The sequence below is a fragment of the Coturnix japonica genome, chromosome 2 (genome assembly GCF_001577835.2).
Source record: "Coturnix japonica isolate 7356 chromosome 2, Coturnix japonica 2.1, whole genome shotgun sequence".
Taxonomy (NCBI): domain Eukaryota; kingdom Metazoa; phylum Chordata; class Aves; order Galliformes; family Phasianidae; genus Coturnix; species Coturnix japonica.
The window spans coordinates 82829497-82851116 of NC_029517.1; the positions used below are offsets into that span (position 1 = coordinate 82829497).

Genomic DNA, 21620 nt, shown 5'->3' on the forward strand with positions numbered 1-21620 from the left:
GATGCCATGAAATTCTTCATGGTTCTCCATGAAGTGAGGACCAGCATGCTGATCAGCACACGGCCTGAAGTCCTTGAATTACTCCATTCACTCCACTACTCTGTGATACAGCGAGAGGGGGCTTCAAGCTGACTGTTTTAAAACCAACTATTAACACAAGCTGGTACAAACTCTGCACCAAGGGAACTAAATAGCAAGCTTCCCTGCCTGAATAATTTGTAACATTCTAAGTTTAGATTTGACATGGAGCTTGAGCACAGGCCAGTTTAAAGAATGTAAGAAGTCCCTTTGACTTGCATCTGTTACATCTGTGGAAGAAAAGGACACTGTCAACTTATGAAAATATGCATAATACACCAGATTGCTCTCAGAAAGTGCATATTTTCTAAATAATGTAAACTCATTACAAATGGTTCAGCTGTAGTTCTCCGAATCCTCCAATACTGCAGACAGAGAAAGCTTTGTCAAATTAAGTCTAAATTGACTTAGACAGAAAAACTGATCAAAGAGCCACGCAGAATGATAAAACCCAGTAGCCATCAAAGGGTGGGCAATATCTTCTGCCTTTTGACCTCGGACCATTTTCTAACTCCTGAAGATTTCATTAACTTTTTACAATTCCACCTGTTAGCAATGTACAACAGGATATTTTGGGGCAGGTGGGTGAGTCTGTCTGTTCCTTTCCCCTTGAGAAATCCATCCTGCAGACATCACAGGCAGAGGCCCCGGGTGACTCCAGGCAGTGAGAGCATTGCCCAGCTAAGTGAGAACTCATTACAGGAGGAACTGAGAGAAGCCCTTAACACTGCCCCCCACACAGCAAAAGGCAGTAGCGAAGATCCCTTCAGCATCAATAACCCCCTGCAAAGGCAGTCCCAGCACTAACCCTGCCTCACCATCAGTGGCATTTTCACCACCACTCCTGCACCTGGTGCATTTTCACTCTGTACCAAACACGTTGCTGCATATTTATAAGGGCTGGAAGGGTTAGAGTAACAGGTTCCCACCCACAGCACAGACTAGAAAGGATTTGGCCATTTAGCATATATGAATTATTCAGTAGTTTATTTGAAGTGGAACAAATTGGATCTACAATAATTGTATTTCCACTATCTAGAGTATTATAATAGATAACACAAAGTGATGCAAACATTTTGAAACATGAGACTGATGCAGAAAAGGAGATAGCAGGCAAATGCTGGAAACAGGCGGCACTTAAATAGCAACTATAGGAGACAGACCAGATAAAGCGCAAGTTTATATAGCATAGCATAAAGACAGTCTTTCCATAAGCTTTCCCATATTGTGAGAAAGAAAAAGATAGATTACATCTAGACAAACCTGTGAAAGAATAACTAATTTATGGCATTTCGAAAAGTGGCTTTGTATACCAGTTTGCTTTCAGTGTAAATATGGTTTGGTTTCTTGATGAATACATTGCTCTTCTTTGTGTTGTTTGTGTTATTTAGTTGTTTTGTTTTGTTTTAATGTATATATTATGCAATAAATTTACAAGTCACTGAAGTGCTCACTGTCTTTAAATGCCGGCACCATTAAATTAGAGCTATGCTAACATTTTCCATTTGAAATAAAAAGCGATAAACAAAGCTTGTCACTGTAGAATAGAAAAATCCTAACGTGAAACATGAGGCAAATAAAAACACAATGATGGCAATATACAAAGTTCTCATAAAACACGTGAAGTCTCAATGTACCAGTTCCTTTAGGAAAAAAAAAAATGGTTTTGGCAATGTATTACCAAAGCAAATGTTATACTACACTTTTATATTGTTTGAGTTTAGAAACTGGCATTTGCCTCTTAATTTCCACATAACACAATAATACTTGCTTACAAACAGCAATAACAGGACCAAAATAATTTATACATAAATTTGTAACTACATTTATTTTGATAAAATTACTTAAGTGGCAGCAATATATATTCAGCATGAATCACTCAAAATTGTGTTGTGGATCGGACTTTAAAAACCCTTTACATCCTGTAGTTTTATATGTGAGAATGGAAATTTGCTAAAAGATATAACAGGAGCTAAAAAGCTGTAATCAAATCCAGCTTTGACATTGTTCCCCAACTATAAAAACTGGAGTGTTTATTTTCTAACTATTTGACAAACGGAAGTTACTTAGGAATGTTTTACTGGTGAAACAAAGAGACGCAGATAATATAGCATGCAATTGTGTCATTAAATATAATTATGACATAAAAATAGAGACTTGAAACTTCAGAATAACTTGGAACAGCAATCAAGCATGTAAGCAAGTGCTAGGTTAGACATAATGAGATTAAAGAATTCCAAACAATTAGCTGAATTTCCAAAGCCATTTGAGGATTATTAACCTAAATCGTCTTGAGTAGAAAGTGACATATGGATTCACTTGACCATATGTTTTTAACCTTCCATTTTTCATCCAGAAACAGGTAGCAGTGACATAACATAAACAGAGTAAAGATCACAAAGCTCAGACGTCCTTAAGTACATTAATGACCTCTTGGAAGCCTGAATGAGGAAAACATAGAAAAAACTGAGATCACAAAAGAAATCAAAAGACAACTCAAAACTGCACAGCTAATATACAAACAAAAGTTGGTGTATCTCTGTATTTGTGTTTTCCTTATAGAGTTTGAATCTTGAAATTCATGCTTTTCTTTTTTGCTCTTTTTACACAGAACAAATGAAAAATCTGTCCTTGATAATGGCATATTCAGTTTTACTTTTCCTCTTACATACAGTTTTTTAAATTTAAATCTCTCAAAATATTCTTTTTGTGGTTCTGGAGGCAGAAATTTCCATTGTAGAAGTATGTTCACAGCGTCTTAACTAGCTGAGATAAGTCTTAGCTCTATTAAGTAGTAAGAGAGAATCTGAAGAAACCATTGTCCTTGCAATAAATTGGATTAACCCCAATTTGGAACAAGCCTGCAGCAATGAAAAATAGACAGGATAACAGCAATAATGTGATAACGTCTACTTTTTGGAGCAAGGCTCTATCAATTTACTAATGCATACAGACCAAAGGTTATTTCCAATCTGATTTGGAAATAAGCTTTCCTCCATTATAAAATAAGTTGTTTTATCTTTGAGAGATTAAAAAAGTTATATAACAAAAAATATTACTTCAACTTTAAATTTTACATCACAAAAGCACTTGAAAGATGGCTTTGTTTAAATTCCTACTATATTGTTTGAATTACAAGAGAAATTCCTAAATGTTGGCTTGGGGCAATCCATGTTTTAGAAGAAACAGTCTAACAGTGTTCCAGCCCCGATATACAAAACTGCTGAGAATTCTTACTTAATTCCAGTTGTGTTCATACAGTATTCTTACATCAATGGTAGAAATTAATTTCATGTAAAATATTCATATTATTACTCTCTTGGATGAATTTTTAGCTTCTTATTTGTTAAATGGAATTTGGCAACTAAAACCAAGGGTCAGTATCCTACAATAACATGAGAGTAGAGCTACAGGAAGAGTTCTGTAGATGAGTGGCTTGGGAACTTCAACTCCGCTATTTTGAGTATGTTCTTCCCCAGAGGGGGGTGGGGGGGGATTGTCTATATACAGATACAAACAGAATGAATGAGAATGGTTTAGTGTTAAAATTAAATGTTAAGGATCTTAAAATATTATGTGCTTCTTTCATGACACCTTATACGCTTTATAAAATAAATATATTTATTTATTAAATTTATAAAAAAATGGGGAAGAAAATTACTCTGAATTCTTCAAGTATTTAACAGGCTGTGAATGTGGCATATCAGTAACAAACCAACCCTTTACAGAAGACAATTGTAAAAATTGTAAAAATATACATATGTATTTTTACTGTCATGAATTACAAGATCCAAGTCATTCTTGTCAACCACATCACTGAATTCCACTCTAGGACTTTCTCACCCACAGCTCTTGCTGCACAGTAAATTTGCTAACTTAAAAGTAGCTTTCAAGTGTTGAAGAAAAGACATGTATTCTGAATGCAAGTGCAGCAATACATTATAAAGAAAAATTAAAGCAAAAAATTTTCAGAAATGGAATTGTAGGCACTGATCCAACAGCAGAAGTTATTTTAGCTCTAGTTTTGTTTTTAAATTGCCAATGCCAATGAAGAATCCATACCAATGGTATTCTTAGAAATCATATATTAAATATTTGATAAAACAAAGAGGAAGGGTTTTAAACTAAAAGAGGAAGGATTTATACTGGATATAAGGAAAAAGTTGTTCTACCATGAGGGTAGTGAATCACTGGCACAGGCTGAGGTGCAGAGAGGTGGCAGATGCCCTGTGCCTGGAGGTACTCAAGGTCAGGCTGGACTGGTCTCTGAGCAACATAATGTAGCTGTAGGTGTCCCTGTTCACTGCAGGGGAGTTGGACTAGGAGACCTTTAAAGGTCCACTCCAACTCAAACAATTATATGATGCTATGATAAATACTTCATTGATGACAATTTGTTCTCCAGTGTTTATGCTTTACCTACAATAATCAACTCAGCCATTTGGTGTCTAAACCATAAATATGAAGAAAAGTTGTAATTTTATGTATGCTTAAAAGTTAAAGTTCTGGCCATTCTCAGGAACACTATCTCTGACAATTCCCAACAAGTCAGAGACTTTGCTCATACAGATATCTATACTCAATCTGCTGAAACAGATCACATCTCAAGAAGGGCCATGCCTCAACTGTCTGGCTTTGAAACTAAAACAGGGCAGATGAAATGCTAGATCCAGAAACAGATCTGCTGAATACCAGAATACAAAGGCCCTGTATGAAAATCATCTACGCACACAACAGACTTCCTTCAGGGAGGCAGACAATTGATAGTAATGTTCACCTGAGGGAAAAGTAGGGCATAAAGTATACCTCTGAGACAACATGCATATTTGGCTACTTGTTAGCATCTATATTGAAGCCAAAAGCTGGATTAAAAGACACACAGTTTATATTTTCCTTTTAAAAAAAAATAATTTTGTATTTTCTATTTGATTTGTATGATGCTTATATTTTTGAACTGTTGTGTCCGCATGACCATTGTGTTCACACACCAATATTGTTCTCTGAATAAACATACTTCTGCTTATCTCTAAAACAGTGAAATGGAAAGTCTTGCTCCTTCCTGCATATTTTACTCATAATAATGTGCAATATGCTACCAGAGCAACGAAACAAGAGGTTTTCATATGTTATATGTATCCTTAATATTCATAGGAAAAGTTTACTCTATCCTGCAAGACAGTTATCAGCAACAGTCCATGCCGTGGGTTCAAATATCTGGCCAAAAACTAAACTTTTTCATTTTGTATGACAGGCCATTGTGTCCTTGGATTAGATCTTGGCACCACAAAAGCATTTAGCTACTCTATTTCATGCAGTGGTATTAAATAACGCAGATAGGCTCACTGTAATGGTTTATCATTTTAACTTTAGTTGAGGTTCAAATTAAATTCAGCAGAAAATAAATAAATAAGGTTTATTTTAGACTAAAAGAAAAAGAGCCAATCAAAATACAAATTAAAGCCAAGTTCACAGCACTAGAATATGCTTTTGGCTGTAACTAAAAGGGGAAAAAAAAGAAAAAAAAAAAAAGTGTCCAAAGAAAACAAGGACTTTGGCTTCTACTACCTCTTTATTTTGTTCTAGAAGCCAGTTGTTTAGTAAAGTGATTCCTTTAGAGACAGTTGCTATCATAATCCATAAAATACAAAGGTTATTATAGACATGTAATAGTATTTTAATAATGAGAAAATATTTTAACTTTGTAATGAACATACCCAGAATTTTCTTCAGTACTCCATCCTGTCCTAAATAGAAGGCTTATTTCTTTTGACTTTCTTTAATTTCGAATGCCCTTCTTCTTTCTGTTAACATAATAAACAAGCAAAAGATTGGGAAAACAAAGCAGTAATACAAGCTAAGCTAACAGCTCAGCTGGAAAGTTTCTTCTGAGTGTTCCTCGGCCTCCAGCCAAGGCACCCCCACATCTATCTGCACATCCAACTCACTGGTGCCAGTACTGGTGCTGCAGTGTGGGTATGGCAGGCAGCCAGCGAGGACTTGCAGCCACCTCCCTAAAGCAGCTTGGAGGACTCAGGTTGATACACAAAGTGCAACAACCCTTCATACTGTGAATGGGTAATGAGACCTCAAACGGTCATCAACTGCTTGAGATTAAACATAAAAGGCAAGGGAACCTGGCTGGAAACAGAGAAAAGCATGTGCAACATATGCTCCTTCTGACTTATTTTATAGAGTGATTATAGAGTATGTTTTGAAGGACTGACAGTGAAAAGTGTAGCCTAGAGATACAAGTAACAATTAACGATGAGAAAAAAAAATTAAGAGGAATTTAAATTACACACCATTGTCATTAGAACAGAATTTAGAGAAAAATGTAAAAAAAAAACTCAATTGGTATTAGGAACATATTTAATTGTTGCTGCCCTTTCTAGTAATAAAACATCTGAAATACATTAAATAATTGAGAAAAAAAAAATCCAACCTTTTAAAATTCCACATTGATTCATAAATAGCCTTTAAAAGTTCATTTCGACCCAAGCAATGCTGAATTGAAGTATGTGAGATGCACGTAACATTTACACGGCCAATAAGAATAAATATATCCCTAGTTAAACTAGACAGGGTAGAACTTCTGTCTGTAAAACTCTACTTCAGAAATGTATTTACATTATGTAACATCATTAAAGCTTTCATTCTAGTACTAACTTTTGCAGGAGTGCTAAATGCACATTTGAAGTAACTATACTAGCATAACTGATCACTAGAATTAATTTTGGAGTGGGCTTAGTAATATTTCTTCATTTCCCTGTTTTAAATGAAACATGTTAAAATGATAAAACTTACACCTTTAGTCCAGTCTACAAGAACTCAAATTAAGAAATGAAAAGGAAAGTGTATGTGTGTGGGTCTTTTACCTGTCTTTTTCTAGCAGAACCTTTCTTTACAGATGCTTCCCTGTTGCTCTCTTTCGTTGAGTGAGTCAGTTTTGAGGTCACTGCTTCATCACGTGTCAGATATTTGTGCCCTGTTAACATCTTAAAATATAGAAGTTTATATGTTCGTTTGAAAAACAAACAAACAAACAAAAACAAACCCCACACAGTATTCTGTCAATCAGATCTCACTAACACTACGCATTGTGATCTCTAATGTCTATCACTACCAGTGTGAATTATAACCATATTGCTCCACAAAACAGGTTTCATCTTGATATCCTGACTTACCCTGTTCAGCAAATGCTGCATGTCTTGTCACTCTGGAAGCTGAAATGTGTATGTTAGATGGCAAAAAACATATGCCCTTTAATTTCCTGTGGTTTGGCATTTAGGAACTAATAAATCTGAAAAACTGTGCACATGGAACAGCAAAAAAATGCTATGATATAACACACCACGTTACATTTTATAGGTGAAAACAATGAGAAGCACAACACATTCATGCATGAACCCCTGCGGGACATCATTCCCATAAAAACTGCACTGTATTATCAACGTGCAGTAAGAATCATAGTCAATTCAGATTGTAGAGAATGCCTTGAGGTCATTTAGTTGCAAATTTTACTTAAAACTGCGATAACTTCAAAGTTAGATCACATTGCTTTGGGCCTTACCCGGTCGTGTTTTAAGAATCTGAAGAGATAACAGTTCCACTTTCATGCAACTTGCTCCAGTGCTTAACTACTCTTACTCTGGAGACTTTTTATGCCCAGTAGGAAACTTCCATGTTGCGACGTGTATTTTTAGCAAAATTTAGATTAAACTTGTATTTGCAAAACCTTCCACATTCATCTAACAGAGCACTGCTTTATACACTGCAGACAGCACCTCACAATCAGTGAGGTTTGAGATTTCTCCAGGGACTGCTCATTAAAATGGTTTTACACTGACTGTACACTGAAAAGTTCACCGTATTATTCTCAAACAAATTTTAATACACTGTTAAAAAAAACTGTGTTAAAGAAATTAAAACTAATTACCCCACCTTAAAAGTCCCACATAAAAAAAATCTCAGAAGATAAAGTAAAACATCGTCCCTTCCAGAACAAAAAGAGCAGCACTGGTTCAAAATGTCAATATATGAAGTAGAAATATTAGACAATTATACTGAGAATTATGGTAGAACACAATGAAAGTCATCCCCTTTATCACTCGTTGTTTCAGAATATGCTCAGTTTGTGAGAACCAGTGATAATGAGTGCACTTTACTGTACCTGATCATAGACGGAGTTGGTATGAAGACAGCTTGTCTTGGCAATACAGTTCTTAGAATGGTAGGATGCTTTGCTTTCATCATTTTCATCAGTGCACACTGTATCATTTAAGATGGATTCATGAATATTCAACCGTGGTCCTTCATTTAATTTCTTTGATTGTTGCTGTGATAAACTGGAATTTGTCATTTCATTCTCTGATTTACCAATCTGCAAATATACATTCTTCGACTGCTGTTGCTTCCTGAGAACTTTTGTGGTATTTTGACTTGTAGAATTTTTTCCCCCTCTAAAACTGGAAGTGGAAGTTGCAAACGCATTTAGTTTTGGACTGATATCAGATTTCTGATGCACTGGCCTAACATTCTTAAGCAAGGAAGGAGAATTTGCCTTATTGTGACCGACTTCACTTGAACTCCACCCTACAGCTGAGTTACTGGAAGAATCAGACTTAATCATTTGTCCACCAGTCTCTGTTTTCCGCTGAAATACAGATACATCTTGTTTTACATATGCTTTCTCAGTAATTATCTGAAGTGAGCCGCTGCAAGTGGCAGGTTTATAAACCTGAGTTAAGCTGGACTTGCAAACAGTCAACATTGAAGATTTAACACTTTTTACTGGTGATTGTTTTTCAGCGTTTTTTCTTTTCTTCCCATTAGTTTGATTTGTGGCATTTCCATTCATCTTCATCAAGCTTCCTTTGAAAATTGGTATAATTTTGCTGAGCTTTTTTGGAGAGAGTTCGAAGGCTGAGCTTCCAGACACTCCTAAGGACTTCTGAAGTGGTAGTTCTGATATTCCTGCTATTTGTCTATCAATCAATTTCTCAGTTGCTTCAACACTAATCTTTTCCACACTTCCTTTGCTACTTGAAGTGTGCGGTTTTGGCTCTTTGATCAAATGCTCCATCCAGTGGCTGTTTTCCGTACTGCGTGAGGAAGAAACGTTAGCCAAAGTCGGCTTCTTTGGAGGTGTCTGGGTCAGGGATACCACACAAACCATCTCACCAGCCAGTTTCATAGATTCAGATTGTATTTCCTGAAATACAAGAAGAGTTGCTAAACGCAGTTATCTGGGTTTAAAAACCTGATCTCCTAATGCATCTCTATATAATATATACGTGATACACATCACAATATGTAACCATGCAAATTCCTGTTTTGAATTAGAACAATCTGTATTTTTAAACAACATTTTGTTGTAACCATAGTTGAAGATTTGTTTTCACCTTTCCTAGTTTTGTTTTGTTTATAAAGTATGTTGACATATTGCATTTCTCAGAAGGAAAGGCTTAAATTACAGACACTGTCATAAAATCATAGACTCAGAATCACAGAATGGTTTGGGTTGGTGCCATGGGCAGGGCTGCCCCCCACCAGCTCAGCTGCCCAGGGCCCCATTCAACCTGGCCTTGAGCACCTCCAGGGATGGGGCACCACAGCTTCTATGGGCAGCTGTGCCAGCACCTCACTGCCCTCTGAGTAAAAAAACTTTCCCCTCACACCAAATATAAATCTCTCCTCTTTTAGTTTAAAATCATTCTTCCTTTTCTTGTCACTACCAGATCATGTAAAATGTCTGTTATTATTTTGGTTTAATGATTCTCAATTGGGCAATGCCCTTTCAAAGGGGTCTGCAGAGAGTTTGTCTGATAGTCTCTTAGGACTGATAAAGGCATCAGTATTGTGAACAAAAGATGTCCAGATGCCTATAAGAACTGCAGATGACAACAAGGAACCATCGTAGCTTTGATCATTGAAAAGAAATAAACAGGAACTGTGTTCTGAAAGAGGATTATAGTATTTTAGAATCTCTGCAACTTCTGTCAGTATTCTTCATTTAGAATTAATTACTTCACTTCTTTCACATACAGCTACCCAAGAAATTTGAGTCTCACAGCCTTTGTTAAAACTCCAGTTAAGGGTATTGTGCCTCCTCTCCATCAGCAGTCAGAGTAAATATAACAGCTGGAGTGCTTTTAAATGCCTAACTTTATACAACCTAATTTTCTCCTTAGTTTATTTAAAAAAATAATTTGCAAAATATTTTAAAAATTGTTATTATTTTAGAAGGAAAGTTCTGGAAACTTGATTGTAAAATAAGGATTATAGAACAGCAAACACTGATGGCAACAAATTAACACTATGATAATACTAATTCTAATGCTGATTTCCTTTTTAATGCATTTGTCAACTGAGCAACAATATAACAACATAAATAGAAGTATAATGACAGATTACACATTTATTAAAAAGTTGTCGTTATGAAAAGTACACGTTCATGTTGCTAATGAGTTCTGAATACCACAAAGCTCCCTTCAAATCAGAGTATGTGCCATCAGTATTTTTATTAAAAAGAAACAAAAAACAAAAAAACACAAAGAACAAACAAAAACCCTTACATGTGCTGGGATCCGGGTGAGTTCCTGTGTAGCATAAAGTGCTTTACTTGTCATCCTTACTGGAAATCCACACAGATGTGAAAACTTAGCCTTCACATCGGAAATAAAAGAGTTCAACACACTTTCTGAATCTGTCCTAGGGAAATACTGCACTGGCTGACTTCGAATGCATCTTAGAGGGTACCTGAATAGCGTTCAGGGATACATAACAAAGTTCTTTGTATTTTCATAATTATGAATCACTTTAGGGGAAAAAAAAAGGGGACCATAAAAGATCTTTAAAGATTTTTTTTTTAATTATTATTATTATTCAAAAATGCGAAGAAAAGCATCTACTTTCTCAAGTGACCAAAGCCTACAAAGTTACAGGACTTGAAACATTCTACGCTACTGCAATAATGACGCATAACTTAGCAAGAAAATCTCTTTAAAATAAATCTTTGCTCACCACAGTTTTACAGAAACAACACATAGCATTAATTTAACTGTTCCTTTTAAGTCACCATTTAGACTAGCAGTATCTTGCTTACAGAAGCTGAGAAGCAACCTGATCTATTTGACTTCCTATTATTCAGTTATAGCAGAAACAGATGTAATGTTTTGTTTCAGTTTGACCAGTGCAACAATTCCACTGATTTCTATGAAGTTGTAGAAGAAGTAGTGCATTCAAAGACAAAAACGTAGGTCTCAGCTAGGAGAGTATTAGAGAACATGTAACAAAAAGTATTCTCAAAGGATACGTAAATAACCTTTCCCCTATTGGCTTGAAGTAAACACTCAAGTATATTTTTCTCTCCTCAATATCATCTGGAAGAATATAGCCATACTAAAAAATTAAAAAAGAAAAAAACAATCCATAAATGTGCATTAAAATATAAAGTTTAATATAAACACAAGGAAGAGAGGGAAAATACAAAAATGGTGCTTTTTACCAGATTCTTCCAGTGCATCTGAAATTCTTCATATGAGTGGAAAGGAGATTCTGGAGGAATTCTATGGCTGATGCTTATGATCTGACCCATTTTCATGCTGTGCATGGGTGAAAAAAGATGCTTATAAAGGATGTCAAAGTTCATTTGAAAATACATTGGACTTTTGAAAAAAGAGTCATGCATTGCAATATGAGCTGCCCAGGAGGTGGTGGAATCACTGACCCTGGAGATGTACAAGAAACGTTTGTACGTTGTGTTGAGGAACATGGATTAGTGAGAACTATTGGTGGTGGGTGGATGGTTGGACTGGGTGATCCTGTGGATCTTTTCCAACCTTGGTGATTCTGTGATCATTTGGCATTTAAAGCATTTCTGTATTATTCTCAAGTTTTGAGAACTAACATCTTTAGTTCATAAGATTACAACAGAGCAACAGCAAAGTTTGCTGAAATATGGAAAAGAGCTTGGAACCTACAGGACTGATTGCTCTCATCTGTAATACCTGCTATCACTGAGTATAAAACAAATGTAAATGTATCATTACTTCTGAAACTTATGATGAAAATCACAGGTGAGCACTGAGACAGCCTGTGGCAGAGATGAAAATATTTTTATCTTTAAATTTACAGATTCTTCTACAGTTATGCTCAAAGAAAAGTAACATTGCAACAACAGCAAATAGACGACTAAAATTGAAATAACATTTAAACATACATTATGATTTACTGATTTTTCTTTCACAATTTCCATAACACTGAGACCTAAAAGTAAAATTTCCTGAATGTAAAACATGTGTTCTTACCACTAGCACTGAATTTACAATTTGAATGGCAAACATTCCAGGAAATGTTTGTTTCTGCTGGAATTTAAACAAACGCCTACCTTGGCAAAACATAGCACCAGTTAGCTAGTATGGAATGACTGTCAATAACTGCGTTTTCGTTGCTCTCAAACTGCTTTATGGTGTTTGTCAAAATATCAAAATCTCCCAGCTTAAAATAGGGAAAAAAAAAAGAAAAAGTTAATTGCAAATATCTCTATAGCAGTACAAAATTTAGATATCAATTTTGATATCACAGTATAATGAAGTTTATACATTATTCATTTATCAGCTCTCACAGACTGCTTATGAAATAAGCAAAATGTACAGTATCTTATGTAAAAGCCTATGCTTCCCAAAGATAGGTAAAAGGCTTAAGGGCAATTTAAAATCAGTGAAAATTAAATGTTGTGTTAATAAGAGTACAGAACAAATTTCTCAAACTAAGAACTGTTTCCCTTTCAGTCAGTTTTAAAAATTAAACTCAGAAAGTCATGTTTGACAGCCTAGGAACTTCATAATGTTACTCTGCGTATTCAAGTGCCAAGATCCCAGCAACAGAATTAGGCACAGCGCTTCACCCTGTGAGGAGCCAAAAACACATTCACACATAGGAAAAATTGGGCACTTGGGACCAATCTAACACAAAGATTTAAGGAACATTTTCTCTTTCCATGTCATGGTTTGCATTTATTAATTGATAAGAAAAATCAGTCCATTTTTGTTTTAAAGAAGTATTCAAATAGTCAAATTGACAATGAAGCCATGCCATGATCCTTTCCATTAATCCAATTTCAAAATGACACGAGGACAGCTTTAGTATTTATGTTGCCCAACTAGGTCACAAAAGAAATCTTATTTTTTTTTCTGTTCTTAAAGAGAATACTTTGCATCCAAGATACTTATTTTGGAATGTAATCAGAAAGTCTGACAAATATGCCTCTGTATGCATGGATGTACCAATATGGCCAATTTTTAACCTCAACCATTACTTCTTAAGCCATTTATAAAACTGCAAGACACAGGCTGCTCCTGTTTTGGATTCTGCATAGAAAACACAGCGAATTCCAGAAAAACAAAACAAAACCCACAACAAAACCTCAAACAACATCCATTTACATTATACATGGTGCTGACATGTTACCTGCAGCTTCACTTCTAATACATTACTCAAAATTGATTATTTATTACAGTGAGATTGTGAATGGCTTTTAGAAAAGACTGTTAGAAGGAATTTTAGAAAGTAGTCTGGAATCATTATTACAAAGATGCTTGGTATGCTTGCTGGAATGCCCCAGTATAAAAAGTAATATGGATGTCACATACTTAAAACAATTGTATAGAGTTAATCAATGTGATTGCTTCTTAATACATCAGAAATAAGCAGTTCTAACCCCACCATCCTAATTGTAAGTCACCTAGCAGAAATGAAGATAAAGACTAGTAAGATAAATACAGCCGTATAAAATAGAACTGTGTTATACCTCGGGGGGTGGTAACCGAACTGAGCAAGCCTCCACACTGATGCAAAGCTGTGTCTCTGACACATTCACATCTAGAACTAAAAGAAAAACAAAGTCCAAAGCCCTGTCCCAAACTATAATTCAAGTGTTAGATTACCAAACCAAATGACGATTTAAAGCCATTCTCAGTTAAATACTGAGTTTAAAAAACAAATCTCAGCATGGAAATAAAAACTAATTGCATTTTAACAATGAAAATAAATCCAACAACTAATTGCAAACTATAAATCTCCCTGTGAACTCAAGCCATCCATGCAACTGAGAGCTTGAAACCTATATGTTTTATATTAAAAAAGTAGCTATTTTCAAAGCAAGCATATTTAACATAAAAATAAACATTGGCTGCACTGAGTCATCAAGCTCAGTATTACACTTGCAGACATGGTTAATATCAAAGACTATATAAACAGGGCAAGCACTTACTGACATTTCTCTGGAATATTCACCTGCCTGTGGTGCAGAGACTGAACATATTACAATTCCAAATACATATTCTTGCTGCAAATTTGATGTAAAAATATGTATCTGTTGTAAATTGGGTACAGTATCTCAAAATGTAATCTTTCATTTTTTATACTAGTTTTAAAAATAAATTTACTTTTGTATTTTCTGCAATAGTTTAGCAGCATGCTTTAATTTTGTGAACTGCAAACCCCACACAGTCACTTTTGTTCCTTTTCCTATCTGTTATTATTGGGCTTCCACACTGTAATTTCAGGCTGGTGCATTTAATTGAAGTAAACATAATGTTTTACTGGTAGGTTTTAATCTATGGCCACAGATTAGTAGTAAAAAAATATATACTTTTCTGTGGGTAATTTTTCAAGGGTTCAGACAAACTGACAACAATTACATAGAAAAAATAATCTGCCATCAGGTCTATTTTGTCTGAGATTACTTCAGGAAGTTATATGGAAAATTTATAGCTCTCTATAACTTCCTGAAGGGAGGTTGTAGTGAGCTGGGGGTTGGCCTCTTCTCTCGTGTAATCGATGATAGAACTAGAGGGAATGGTTTTAAGCTGCACCAGGGGAGATTCAGGCTGGACATTAGGAAATATTACTTCTCAGAAAGGGTAGTCAGGCATTGGAATGCACTGCACAGGGAGGTGGTGGAGTCACCGACCATGGGAGTGTTCAAGAAACGTTTGGATGTTGTGTTGAGGAATATGATTTAGCTGGGAAGTATTGATAATGGTTGGACTAGATGATCTTCTAGATCTTTTCCAACCTTGATAATTCTGTGATTCAGAATGAAAAATGAAAAAAACCACTGTGTTGTAATAAGATCGGAGCATCATTTCGATCCTAAGTTCACATCATTTCGATCCTAAGTTCACATCATTTCGATCCTAAGTTCACATCATTACACCTCACTCACACAAGCTTACTCCTAACTGAGACCATACTTACCAACTGCATTTTGCCTTCCCGTTTGAGACAAAAAATCTTTTCCTTAATAAACAAAAGAGATAAACATTATTTTTCTAAACCACAAGCATCTTAAGCAAAAAGCAAATTAGATTGAAGTATCTTCATGGATAAAAATTCACAGATTTTTTTTTTCTTCTAAGAAGAAATTGAAATATATATACGTATGTATATACATATATATGTAAAATTATTTTTAATTGGCTAAAGAGTTAATAAATTTCTCAAATTCAAAATCAATGCTGCATAGTACTACAATATATTTTAATATCTATCATGAATTTGGCCAGATTTAGCAATACATATATATGACTAAGTAAGCTGCACGCACCAGGAGTGAGCTGTTGTCAAAGTTTTGCTGAAGCCAGTTTTATACGAGCTACCATCTATCTTTCTATCCATTAATCCTGAATAAGCTCATTTCAGAGAACTGCATATTCTGAAGACACTGAAAATGAAGATACTGCTCATACTGTAGCTGGATAAGGCACGCGCGTTTTTCTCAGTGTATATTTTGAATCATCCGCACAATTGCTTTTCTTAGAAGGAGTGCACCACAGTGTCCAAAACACATCAGTCTTCCCATATTTCTATAATTTACAATTATGCTACACAGCATAGAGATGCCAGACAACAGAATTCCAGAAGAACAAAAACTAGTAGGAGATATATATGATAGAAAAATGCTTCTCTGCTAGAAAAACATAAGCAGGCGCAAAAGTTCTATTGCAGAACCTGCAGAACAGACAAAGTTCTTAGAAGACATTCAGTGCTGTAGAGGAACTCTTAGGTCATGGCTTGACCTGGCAATTGAGCACCTGATGAAGGGGTGTGGCTGATCCAGGGAGCACAGGCACACTGTTTGCTCCTGTGATTCCTATGTGACCAGATGGAGTAGACCTTGGGTGGAGCCAGCATGGGCACAGGTAAGGTCCAGACTCCATAAGAGCATCTCTTGGACCTAGGCTGCTTCTTGAGAGGAAGTGCTCTGTAGCCAAAAATCACCTTCACCAGTCAGGTGAATCTGACTCTTCTGTATGTGACTATTGGCCACCTGTGAATACTTTGCCTGTTATCACCAGAACCCATCAGAAGCAATTTCACTACTTTGTGAGCAGAACAACTGTGATAATATCTGGTTTGGAAATGACTAATCTTCATGCTGCATTTGGTCATAATAATTATTTAGCCTATTATAAAGAGGAGAAGATGAAGAAAGGGGATGTTATTTTGTTTCAGATTTTAAACTTGAATAAAGAGACAAAGAAACTATGAAAATGTGATTACAGAAAAGAAGAAATAAGAAGTTAAATTAGGAGAAGTAAATGCAACAACAGTGATAAACAAAACTAAATCTTTGATTCCTGACATGGATTAGTAAAATACCTTGCACCAGGAGATGACCGGCCTTGTTCCACCTGGGTGCAAGTCTGGCTGTAAGTGTGTAGGAGAGGCAAGTTTGGAGAATGGTTGGATCAACTCTTTGTGGTGCTTCCAGCTAGTAACAACAGAGAGAAAAAGGGGGGCGGGGGGGAGTCTTTAATGTATCCTTTGAAAAGGCTTAAGTCAAAACTTCAGCTTTGCAAAGTGAACTAATCTCAACAATGTATCTCAAAAATCCAGATATGCATTTTCACTTCCGGATGAAAAAAACCCAAAAACCTACAACTGGCTGTGTCTGAGCTATTAGTTTCGATTGCAATTAGTTTTTGTGAGTTAGCAATTTCAGTACATTCATAAAACCCATTAAGTGCAAACTAAAGGATAGTAAAGCATTTGCAGAACAGTCTGAAACACATTGTTATGCTTCTGGGTTCTATTTCTTCTCTGTGCTTTAGTTTGATTTCTGAGACAATCAATCCTCTGTGGGCTGGGGAGTGATTAAGCTCTCTGAATACCTCACTAGCAGAATCTATAGGACATGAAGGTAGCTTTGCACCAGCAGAAAGGCTCTTTGGTCTGTCTGTCTCAAGGCCAAATGTTAATGCTTTTGAACAGGATTAGGACTCCACTACAGCAGAGGAATCTAGTGAAATCGCTTGGGGAGTTTCTTAAAACTTCTTACTGGTTGAATATACTGTAAGGCAGAACGATGGTAACAAAGATGATAACAGATATTCAAAAGGTTATTTATGAGGAAAAAACTTACCAACATGGATGCCTAAACTGGGAAATGCTGAGGCAGTCTCCAAGAGATGCTGCCTTTGTGGTGGTCAGCCCTTAAATGAGGTCTAGAGGAGATGGAGTCAAGCTCTACCCCTTCCAGGAGCACAGCTCAATTACTCTCACCTGTGCTCCCACAGCTGACCCGACACTTGCCTCAGCTGGTTAATGAGAGGTTCAGGATGTGATTACCAATTTCCCATACAGTTTACTTGGGCTTGTGAGAGACAATCTGACAACAGAATGGGCTTTTCTTCTTTAAAACTTTGAAACTTCTCTTCTGAAGAGAAAATTGTGTGGTCTATGAAGAATACTCGTCTTTGTCAACAACAGTCACAGACAAATGTAACTGTCCGAAGAACTCAGACATCTTCTAGCACTTACAGTAGCTTCTTGTCTCTTTACATATGCTTCACATAATCCTGACTTGTAAAACGGTATCTAAAATAAAAAGGAAAAGAAAATTCAAGTGTCTGAAATTGAAGAGAATTTTATCAAATCATACATTCTGGCTCCCTGGTAACCTTGCCATAGGAAAGCATATCGAGGAGTACTTAAAGAACACATCCTATACTTTAAAGGGGAATAACAGCTAAAATACATTCAGGTGTTTGTCATACCATAATCTCATTTCTTGGTGAAGACGTGCTATGCAGTAAGCAGAAGACTGCCTAAAACAAAATGGCAGAATGTGGCCCTGCTGCTCTCACTGTGGTATCTTACCAAGTCAATTTTATTCCACAAGAGGTTCACAACCCGAAAAGATCATTTTGTCAAAAGAAAAAATTACCTAAGCAGCCATCTATATTACTAATGCATGGTAGAAATTGTGTAACTTATTCTTGGTGCTCAAACAGAGCCCCTTGTGAAGACGTGTGAATATATGTAACTACATACACTTATTTATGCAATGATTACTGACCGCCATGATAACTGAAATTTGATTTAATGTTCCAATAACAGGTGCAGAAAGGACCTCTTGGTACAGGAATATCAGCTGTCTGTAGAATTAAAAAAATAGGAAAAAAAAGTCAAAAATAAGCTCTCATTTTTAGTTTTTTTGGAGTTTTTTTTTTGTTTTTGTTTTTTGTTTTTTTGTTTTTTTTTTCCCCTTCCTATTACAAAGATAATACATGTGATTTTTAATCAGTTTCCAGTGGTTTGGTGTAATGTGTCAAACAAATCCAATTTATTTACTCTTAACCCACCCGCAGTGGTCTAAGACAAAGATTACAGGCCTTCGGAAAATTAACAGATCTGCCTCAAAGCATTCCATCTGGCAGAAGTTCTCATTTCTTCCCTTTGCAGGGAATGGAATAACACCTTGTGAGTGCTAAGGAATGTACACATTCTTTCTGAGTATTCTGTTCATTGTCTCAGCCTACAAAAAAAGCATTACAATATCTTGAAAGATGTACCTAGAGCAGACTGAGCTTGCACGTTTACAGAGTACATTTTAATATTCACTGATTCCAAGTAGGTTGTTTTGTTAGTTTTAGCTGATGACATTTAAAAACATAATAGTATTTTTTTTTCTCCAATAGCCAGCACATCACCTATCAAAATTCACTGTGTTTACTGCTAATGACAGCTGTGCTGATTTTACTACAGTTAACTCTAGTTGCACTAATAAAATCACAGAATCACAGAATGACCCGGGTTGGAAGGGACCTCAAGAATCACGTAGTTCCAACCTCCCTGCCTGGCAGGGCCACCAAACATACACATTTACTAGATCAGGTTGCCCAGGGCCCCGTCCAACCTGGTCTTGAACACCTCCAAGGACGGGGCATCCACAGCCTCCCTGGGCAGCCTGTTCCAGGGCCTAACCACTCTCCTAGTGAAGAACTTCCCCCTAACATCCAACCTAAATATTCCCTCTTTTAACTTAAAATCATTTCCCCGTGTCCTGCTATCGTCAGCTGTTTCGAAGAGTTTACTCCCCTCCTGGGAGTAAGTTCCCTTCAGGTACTGAAAGGCTGCAATGAGGTCACCCCGCAACCTTCTCTTCTCCAGGCTGAGCAAGCCCAACTTCCTCAGCCTGTCCTCATAGGGGAGGTGCTCCAGCCCCCTGATCATCTTTGTGGCCCTCCTCTGGACCCTTTCCAAAATCTTTATGTCTCTATATCTCTATAATCGCTGAATAGCAAACACCAGTCACCAGTTCTGAAAATAACTGAGAATTCATTACCTGCAGACTTTTATCTGTGTGCTCCTCATTTCACTTTCTGGTAACTGGAGGCTCAGTGTTATTGTAGCAGCACAGAGTTTCTGCAGCTCTGGCAGACTGGCAAAGAATAGAGACTGATGCCTTCTGCCATTCATGTTCTACTGTTGATTTCACTGAAACAGAACCTGGATCTTACAAGAATGAATTACATTCTTTAAAGGCAGGTATTTACAGGATTTTGTAAGTACACGATATCAGGTGAACCACTAATCAGTTAGTTATCTTCTGACAAAATTAGATAGGTAATAATTACTTGGTGAACAGAAGAAGACAACTCAACATAGTTTTCTTATAAAGAATATATTATGCTTTTTTTTTTTTTTTTTTTTTTTTTTTTTTTTTTTTAAAACCAAAATGTCAAGACTAAAGACAAGGGTGAAAATATCCTTTACAACTTTTAACTTTGGGCTGGAATCCATCTGAGATTCAAGTGCTGAGGAATCCTGTGAAGTTTGCCCTCTTCTGGCTAGCAAGAAAATTGAAGTGCCAGCAGTTCAGCAGAGAGAGACCCTCATCTAGCCACAAAAAGACCCCTCCCTAGTGTTACAGGAGACCTCTGTACTCCCTGCTTAAATCCACCTCTCCTCAGGTGACAGTTCAATGCTGTATTGCCTACACGAAAGGCATTATCTTCTTATGCAATACTGCAGTCTGCACTGATTCAGAATTGAATTAAGTTATGTTGTTTTCCTATTTTAACACTCAAGAAAGGTATGCAGAATGGCATTTTTGTCTCAGTGGGTACCTTAGTTATGCTCTAACACAGTTATCAAAAGAACAAGAAAACATACCTGTTGTTTGGACTGCAAGCTGACTAGACATATAGTGGTCCTAATGAAGTGGTAACTCACACCCTAAGCTTTGCCTTAAAATACAAATTACTGACTACATTTTGTGTGCAAGAGTATGAGGCAGTTTGGAGCTCAGGCTCTTGAATTGCATATGACCAGATAGTTTATGAAAAGTCAGAATGCAGAGCATGTGCCTGTTGATTGCTGTAACACTGAAAAGGCCAGCTGCAACTTTGTAATTTTTGGATTTTTTTTTTTTAAAAAAGCATTGAAAAGAGGAACCCAAACAGCCAAAAGTTCAGACAGAGGACATGACCCTATTACTCCTTCTTGCTATTTCTCTCACAAACAGACTGAGAAAGCAGTCATTATAAACTGTTATCATTCCATAACGGTTTGCACAACTGAAATAGTTTGCTGTCATAAACTGGGAGTAGCACCTGAATCACACTCTGTAAGCTTTCCTTTACCTAAGTTACGTTTGAAACAAACAAGCAATCCCTCATCCCCCACAAAAACGAGCAACCAAACAAGAAAAAAAGGCAACACTGGAAGGACTGAATCAGGACACAGCGACCTGAAGTAGTTTGCTTTCTTCAGAGCTCAGAGAGCTGCTCTGGAACTGGGTTTTACCTCAAGTAACACTAGAGGAAAAGAGGGCAACTGCGTGTGGAAGATCGCCTCCGAGGGAAGGAGTGGGACCCCTCAGAGCAGCGGGGAGGCGCTGAGGAAAGCCGTGAGGGCACACCTGCGGCAAAAGGGTTGGGCAGGAGGTGTGGGCGGCTCACTGAGGCGCTGCCCCTCACGGCCACAGAGCGGCACCAACACCAGCTCCCGCCCGAGGAGCCATAGCACAGCGCGGCCTAAGGGGAACACAGCAAGGACAGCCCGCCCACCTGGGGCTGACTGAGGAGAGGCGGAGCACTGACCGGGTCATGCGGAAAGCGCCAATAGCGCCCGGGGAGGAGGGAACCGAGAGCACACACCACACCCTTGTGGCCACCCCGTTAGCCCCTCCCTTTACATGGGATCCGCCAATTAGAGGTAGGTATCGTGATGACTTTTTTGAAAGACATACC

The 21620-nt window shown here is 36.9% G+C and overlaps 1 protein-coding gene across 4 annotated transcripts; it reads right to left on the bottom strand.

Moving 5' to 3' along the window:
* Nucleotides 1-1095: 1095 nt before the first annotated feature.
* C2H18orf63 (chromosome 2 C18orf63 homolog) lies at nucleotides 1096-21602 on the bottom strand. Of its 4 annotated transcripts, none has more exons than XM_015855166.2 (15): nucleotides 21471-21602; nucleotides 19712-19863; nucleotides 18443-18521; nucleotides 17905-17961; nucleotides 16744-16855; nucleotides 15340-15381; nucleotides 13889-13965; nucleotides 12467-12576; nucleotides 11585-11681; nucleotides 11393-11478; nucleotides 10653-10836; nucleotides 8249-9289; nucleotides 6954-7073; nucleotides 5793-5879; nucleotides 1096-2519 (listed from the first exon to the last, which is right to left on the bottom strand). In XM_015855166.2, exons 2-14 carry the CDS (start codon nucleotides 19843-19845, stop codon nucleotides 5823-5825), a joined length of 2196 nt encoding a protein of 731 aa, XP_015710652.1. In that variant the 5' UTR covers nucleotides 19846-19863; nucleotides 21471-21602; the 3' UTR covers nucleotides 1096-2519; nucleotides 5793-5822. The 4 variants fall into 4 exon arrangements, with proteins under 4 accessions (XP_015710652.1, XP_015710651.1, XP_032298504.1 ...); XM_015855165.2 differs by lacking the exon at nucleotides 21471-21602 and adding an exon at nucleotides 21175-21432; XM_032442613.1 differs by lacking the exon at nucleotides 21471-21602 and adding an exon at nucleotides 20542-21432.
* Nucleotides 21603-21620: the final 18 nt, after the last annotated feature.